Source organism: Chrysochloris asiatica, unplaced genomic scaffold (genome assembly GCF_000296735.1).
Source record: "Chrysochloris asiatica unplaced genomic scaffold, ChrAsi1.0 scaffold00013, whole genome shotgun sequence".
In the NCBI taxonomy this organism is placed as follows: Eukaryota; Metazoa; Chordata; class Mammalia; order Afrosoricida; family Chrysochloridae; genus Chrysochloris; species Chrysochloris asiatica.
The window spans coordinates 1,594,756-1,602,839 of record NW_006408531.1 but is presented as its reverse complement, the minus strand read 5'-3'; the positions used below and the strand labels follow the sequence as shown (position 1 = coordinate 1,602,839).

General features: G+C 36.7%; 1 protein-coding gene across 1 annotated transcript in view; it reads left to right on the top strand.

Moving 5' to 3' along the window:
• Positions 1 to 8,084, top strand: part of UTRN (utrophin) — a 574,637-nt gene that overhangs the window by 196,475 nt on the left and 370,078 nt on the right. Inside the window, 2 exon segments of the mRNA XM_006834702.1 lie at positions 244 to 449; positions 3,300 to 3,454. Coding sequence (XP_006834765.1) covers positions 244 to 449; positions 3,300 to 3,454 — 361 coding nt within the window.

Here is an 8,084-nt window from a genome sequence, read left to right as displayed (position 1 = left end):
GGAACCGACTCAACGGCACTTAACAACAACAACAGACTTGCTTACAGTATCAGACATCTTTATCTTCATCTGGTCGTGTTCTGGTTAGCTTCAAAATTCCTTTAAAGTGTATGTGTCAGCATATCATCTTTTTCTTCTCACTTTATAGGATTCTTTATGGTAAGTTTGGTTTCAGGTATTTTATCATTGACCTGATGATAGTTACATTTAGGCTTTATTTTTCATACCCCCCTCCATCCCCAGTGGACAAGGTCCAGAGCCAGTGGGAGAGCACTCAGCATGGCGTGCAGTCCCGGCAGCAGCAGCTGGAGGCCATGATCATTGACAGTTTGCAGTGGGATGACCACCGGGAGGAGACTGAGGAGCTCATGAGGAAGTACGAGGCTCGACTCTACATTCTTCAGCAAGCTCGCAGAGATCCATTGATCAAACAGATTTCGGATAACCAAGTAAGACTCACTAGATATTTTCTGGCAAAATCGTTCAGTTGGGTGCACATTTTTCTTTCTTTCCATTGTTAACTAAAATTTTAAGACCCTGATCCAGTGTTTTCCCAAGTTCTTAGAATATATACCAAGATTTATGTTAAGTATTTGACCAAGAAGATTGAAAAACATTTGAAGGTGCAGCATACAGAACTGTGTATATGAAATGTTTAGCTTGCAATGTGTTTTGCAAATGGAGCAGCCATACAACCAAGCTCTAGGAATAAAACATTATCAGCATCCCTATGACCCTCATTTGTTCCCTTCCTTTCCTATCCTGAAGGCTCTTTGTTTTTTGTTTTTAAGTTTTTATTGTGAATTGAGTGATAGTTTACATGGGAGAACATCGGTTTTTATACTCATCATTTCATTGCAATGATTACTATCTCCTCCATGCATCATCATTCAACAGTATTTGCTTCTATTCCCTCTCTGGTTTTTTTGGGGGGGCGTGGAGTAGGGGGGTGGGGGTGTACACAAAAATACTCAGGAATATATAATCATTTAAACAACAAAAGGGCACATTCTGCAAGCCTGCTTCCTGACCACCAGCACACAGCCTTTCTCTTCCCATGAATCTAGAGTCCTCAGCTGCTCCCTCTCTCCATGTCCTCATCTCTGCTTGCATCTCTGGTGTCACTGCTTCTCTGGATAGGATCCCACATTCCACTAATGCTCTTCTCCTTGATGGTCCTAGGGTCCTTCCTGGACTGTAAGATTAACTAATCCCTCATTTTTTTATAAAACTTCTTCCTTTACAGTGGTGACAGTCGCAATTAGCCATGATAACTATTACTCACTATTCAATCATAGGAATCTTATCCCCATCTCTTTTTATCTATAAAAATTTCCCAGACTGTCACTTGAGGGCTACTATAGTGAGCAAATCAGATAATAAGTTTAATGGTTTTTAATACCTACCTTACAAAATCACTTTATTCAATAAGATAATGGCAGGAACCTTTTTTGTGACTGGTTAAGTATAGAGCTAATGATCTGGAATGTTATAGTATTTTAAATTCTGTATACAGTAATAGAAAATATTCTTGAATTGATGGTGGTGATGTTATACTTTGGTATAATAGTTATGTGCCCTTTGAATAGCATAACATGTAAGTGTGTATTTTTGAGGAATATAATAAAGAATATGTGACAAGGAAAATCCTCAACATGAACACATGTTAACTATTCTTCACAAATATAAACTTTCCATGGTTGCAATTTAGAGAAAGCATTTGGCCCGGCATGCTAGTTTCCTGGGTCATTCTCTCTGTTTATGATGCATGTTGATTGTTTTCATTAATAACTCAAAGGTAGGAGTCAGCAAAGCTCTTGGAGGCTTAACTAGTGAAATACAATAATAAAAAGTAGCAGCAGAGCTTAAATCATATTCAAAATTATTTCTAATCAATAATGTAGTCCTTGTTTTTGGAAACTTTAGGATGGATTTTTCTTTTTTTTTTTAACAATTGCTCCAGAAAAACATTAATGGAATAATCTTTTATCAATTAGATCTCAGTGACTCAGAGATGGAAAAAGTATACTGCCCTTGAAGTAGGAACCAACACCTATTAATATATATTCAACATTGGTTTAGCTATTGAAGCAAACTGTTAGTAAACCTTGCTTGGTAGCTTGATCCATCCTAGCAGTCAATTTTGTAAACGTACACCATGATTCAGGGGCAAGGAGGTAGGAGACTTCCTCGTTGTCAGCCCTTCCCATTTCTCCAAACACAGATGGAAGAACTCTACAGGACGTTCCCACCTCTTGCCTGCCAGTTTGTCATGAGGAGAAGGGTCTGTGTGGTCACTTGTTGACCCTCCCAGTTTTCCTTTGGACTCTTTTGTTCTTTGGATTCTCAAGACTTTCTGGGACTTGTTTGAATTTCTTCTTTCAATTAAAGAATCAGGTAGAGAGAGAGCAATCTCTTCTGAATGTTAACGGATAACAATGTTGGATAATAACCCAACAGATAACATTTATCTTTGTGCACATTCCATAATCAAAACAAATCCAAAGATGGGAATTTCCAAAAATCCAAAAATTACAGTTGCAAATGGTAGAGTCTCAATTCTATGGAATTGACATAATTTATTCCTTTTACAAACTCTCTGTCAGTCTATTGTATGTGGTGACTTGTGCATTGCTATAATGTTGGAAGGTGCACTACTGGTATTTTAAATACCAGTAGAGTCACCAATGGTGGACAGGTTCCAGTGGAGCTTCTAGATTAGACAGAGTAGGATGGAAAGCCTGGAAATGTATTTCTGATTTCAAATTGGTCAATGAAGACTCAATGGATCATAGGAGAACATTGTTGAAGACGTGCTGGAAGGTGCGTTCCTTAGTTGGAAGACACTACAGTGACTGCAGAAATGGACACAGACACACTAAAGAATATGAAGAGAGTGCAGGACACAGTGTCAGTCTGTTTTACAAAAGGTTGCCTTGAGTTGGTGCTTACTCTGTGGCAATTAATAACGGCAATAGTGCATTTATTCCTAATTGAACAGCTTTCTAAAGGAACAGATGTTTAACAGAAAGAACAGAAGAGACAGATGATTTGGTGAAATAAAATGTATCAAAAAGAAAAGATGACAGTCTTTCAGTATCACTGATGTACACGATCACTTTCTTATTTTCCTTTTCACTTCTTGAATCAGAGTTTGTCTCATGTTTTTTGTTTCTTTCTTTCTTCCAATATTTGTCAAAACATTACAAACTGCTCCCCTCCCAGAAGTGATAATATTAGTTACTTAGCAACTAATTGAGCAACTAACTCTAACAATTATGCCTGAAATTGCACCTTAGATATTGCTTCAGGAAATGTGCCCCGGTGATGGTGTCGTCATGGCGTTTGAGAATGTCCTGCAGAAACTGCTGGAGGAATATGGTAGTGATGACACAAGAAATGTGAAAGAAACCACTCAGTACTTAAAATCCTCGTGGATCAATCTAAAACAAAGGTAACTTTACAGCCCTGGCCCATAAATGTAGGTTGTCAAGTGGAGGCTTTCATTGCTTTGACTTTCTGATGGGGACTTTAGAAACACAATTAGTAATTCTTCTTACTATTGTAGCATGCCAAATGAATATTACCATATTTAGAATGGGATACCTACTTGAATGAAATTTCTACTTTGAGTAAGTCTAAACTTTGCCATTTATCACTTTCTTTATTGTACATTTCCTTCACTTCTCAGTACTTCCTAGAATCATTGCATTAGTTCACTGATGGTAAGGAACCCTTGGGTATTTATGGATTAATATGTTATTGGACTGGACATCTTCAGTTGAGGACTAGACAAATTTAGATCTAACCCAGACTCCTGAAATATGCAGTGTATATTTTGGGCTTTGATTATTTTATTTTATTTTATTTTTACCGTTACTCTGTCTCATCAGTCAGTTTGGAACAGTCCAAAATAGCATAAGTGTGTATAAGAGAGACTTTTTTGTTACTTGAACACCTAGGATTTAGGAACTGTAAACAGTAGTTAGCATCACTTTAAATTTGCATATTTATATTCATCATCAGTAGAAAAAGTGTTTACTTCATGCATAGTACTGGGAATGTCTGTGTCTACATATCTTTAAATATTCAATTGCAACTGCCTAAAAGCTAATTTGATATCAAAACATAATTTGCAGTGAATAAAATGGATACTATTAGAACATTTTGTTATATGTTACTGATTATCAAATCTGATTAAACATTTAATAACAGTTTGAGATGGAGAATTTTTTCATATATATATATATTTACTTAGCATAATTTTAATGATATGTGTGGGTAGAGACACATGCTAATGATATTATAATGACTTTGCCATGTCAAAAGGTCACACAAAGGACAGATCTCTCCTCTCTGTGCCTGCTTGTCCATGTCATTACCTACAGGGTGTATCTGTGTTTTTGTGGTTTTTTCCCTTTCTCCTTTATTCTTTTTTTTTTTTTCAACTTTTCTTGTGAATTGAGTGAAGGTTTATAGAGCAGATCATCAGTTTTGCAGTCAACAAATCATGTACTTTGTTTCATTACAATGATTGCAATGTCTTCCATGTACCATCAGTTCACAGTGTTTACCTCTATTCACTTTTAACTTTTACATGCCTGCCTTTGTCTCCTGCTACCTTCATCTTTCCTCTGCCAACCTCCCTCTTGTTTATGTAGCTATGCATGTTGCCTTACCCTGGTACACACACATTCATGTATGTACACATTGAGTATACCAATTGCTTCTTGCCAGCACCACAGCATTTTGAAAAAAGAAACAGAGCAGAATAGACAGTGTTGGTTTATTTATTTTTAGTTAGCATCCCTAAAACAGATTCTTTGGACACTCAACAAGGAGACTAGCATGTAAATGTAAATATGTTGCTAGAGTTACCTAGGATATTGGAGGGAATAAGACTCTGGTAGCAAATATAAAACTTCATATGGGGTTACTGCTAAATAGCTATAATCTTTCTAGCATTTTTTTTTTTTTTTTTAGTACAACTATTTTCTTTTGCTGTACCTGCTTATTTGGATATAGTAAGAATTCTGTAACTAGGCAGGGAAGGTGAATGTAAAACAAGTTTAATGCTAAGAGAGAGTCATTAGGCATACTTTATGTGTTTTCAAAAATTCCATATGTCAGAGTTATGAATATTTTTTTCTGCTGTAAACAATACCAGAGAAATTGATCATTTAGGAATGTTGGCCTGCTTTATTTAGCACTGCCAATTTTTTTTTTAACTCTTTTAAAATATTTTAAGACTGCCTCCAGCAGCAGTTACATTCAATGGAAAAGGCAATTACCAATGAATTCTATATGCAGGTGATCTTTCTTTTGTCATAGCTAAAGACAACCACTATGCTCTAATTTCATTGTAGTTACAAGTAGTTGGCCGTATTATTTTTTTTCTGCATTTGATTTAGGGAGCGGGAATAAGTTCCTGTACTACTATTTAGGCATGATTTTCGGACACACCTAAGTGTACTGTTACCTACAAAGCAGGGAAGATACAGAAAAATTGCTGCTTATAGGATCCCTTTGTGAGTAACAGCGAACATTTCTCTGTTGAGGACTTTCTCTTTGAAACACAATATTTATCATTTCTAAGTGTTACAAAAGAAGTTCTTTCTAAACATACAAATCTTTCCTCCTCAAAGTATGTGAAAATATTTTAAACTGTTTTGTGAGTAATTGGGATTGTGGTTGCAAATACTGAATGGTTGGGTAATGTCAAGTTGATTCCAACTCATAGTGATTCCGTGTGACATGTTGTTGTTGTTTAGTGCCATCAAGTCAGTTTCAACTCATAGCAAGCCTGTATAGGGGTTCCAAGAAGAAACTGGTGGATTTGAACTGCCAACCTTGTGGTTAGAAGTCCAGTGCTTATCCTATAGTGCCATGCCAGGACTCCCCATGTGACATACCACAGCCCAAATTAGATGCTATATTGTTGACCCTGACTATCGCCTGGTTGTCAGAGTAGAAATGTGCTTCATAGAGTTTTCAATGGCTGCTTTCGTAGAATTAGATTGCCAGAGCTTTGAAGATCCACAGTGGCTCTGGACGGACTTGGAATTCTCCCCTTTCTGGCTAGTAGCTACACATGGTCATCATTTGCTTGATCCAGGGAGTTCAATAGCACAGTCAAGTAATAACTAACTTTTTTTAGTAACCTTTAAATAATGTTTTTCATGCCATGAAGAATTGGCAGTAAGTTCATTCAGGCTGTTATGCATTGAGAGATTTTGTGTCTTATTTTAGAGTATAAGTTTTGTCAAGGGCTTTTCTAAGTAAGAACACCACACGTATTCTCTCATTCATCCTGGCTGAGTTAGGACTTGAACCCATGTGTTTTTATTTGCAGTCAGGCCCTTACCTTCCTTAAAAAAAGAATGATTTCATTTCTATCTTTGCTTTAAGAAAGTCTGCTATTAATGATGGTTGCTCTCTCTACCTGCCTCTTGTATCTGTTCGTGATGCCACTTACAGACTCTTGTCTGTGTTGAGTTGAGAAAGTAGAATGTCCTCTGTTATCAGCAATGGAAGGAGTGGGTGTATGGCCATTGTGCCTTCTGTCATGGCACATTACCATGCACTCGTCCTAGCTGCCAGCCATGGTCTACATCCACATCATTGTCAGTTAGCAGAATTCCACAGTAGTGCATGGCGTACTGTGAGTGTGGCATGCTGTGTGAAGCCTGGTGGTTACCAAAGGAAAGCTTTTGTACAAATCACAACTGATCTATGTAATTTAACCATTCACAGTTACAGGCCCGTGATCCCTCTTCTATAATGCCCAAACCTCACAAGCTCTAATAATAGAGAAGTCTGAACTGACATGAGGCTATTTATTAGTCCTTATTTATCATGATAGTGTGAGTAGCCTATCTCCTAACTGCAGACATATGAATGTTTGGTTGTTACCCTAGGTGCTTTGGAGTATTATATAATATAGAAACCGTGACAATATTTATTTTCTAAAATACAAAACTTACTTAATCCTGAAGTGTAACTGACTCCCAGTATTTTGAATTCTGTAAACAGTAGGCTCATCTCCAATGTTTCTAATCAATCTACATGTCTTGGCAGCTATTCATTTTACCTATGAAAATTTTTTTTATTTTACTTAGCTGTTGGATAAGCACTTGATTGCCAGCAACAAGGTTGGTGGTTCAAACCCACCAACTGCTCCTTGTACACACTATACAGAGTCGTTCTGAACTGGAACTGACTTGACATCGTAAACAGTAATGATAACTAGGTAATTTGTGTGTGTGTGTGTGTGTGTGTGTGTGTGTTAATTGAGATAGTAATAATTTAAATGCAAGTATAGTTACTTTTGGAATATGGATAACAAAAATATAAAATATATATGCACCCATATACACACAGAGTCCTGGTGTGGTGCTATAGAATAAGCACTAAATAGCTAACCACAAGGTTGGCAGTTCAAACCTACCAGCCACTCCTTAGAAACCCCATGCAGGGTTGCTGCTATGAGTCGAAACCGACTCAAGGGTACTTAACAACAACATATACGCACACAGATATTCACACATACATATACACAATCACACATATATGCATATATCGAGAGAAAGTGCAAGCTTATGTAGGTATACACATATGCACACAGTTATCTTGCTGAAATATTGTAAAGTAAATAAAGCAATGTAACTATGCTATAAAATTGTCTTTTAGATAATTAATCACTGGGTATTTTCTTCTTTCCCATATTAATCCCTAAAGTCATAATTACCTTATCTATTTTAAGGTATTTCTAGATTTGGTTTGTAAAGACAAACGAGAAAACACAATTATTTCTGATAATATCTGAGGATCTATGGTTAAAATCTAAAGCTATTCACTATCTGTTTGAACTTTGAGCATGTATTTCAACTCACTGCATCTCAATTTGCTAGGTCCTAAAGTGCAGAACATAGAAATCAAATTGACAACATCTGTGGAAAGAGATGATGGAAAAGCTCCGTATCATCAGTCAAAACAAGGCCAGGGGCAGACTGTGGAACAGACCATCAATTACTGATATGCAAATTCAAACTGAAGCTGAAGAAAATGGAAACAAGTCCACGAGA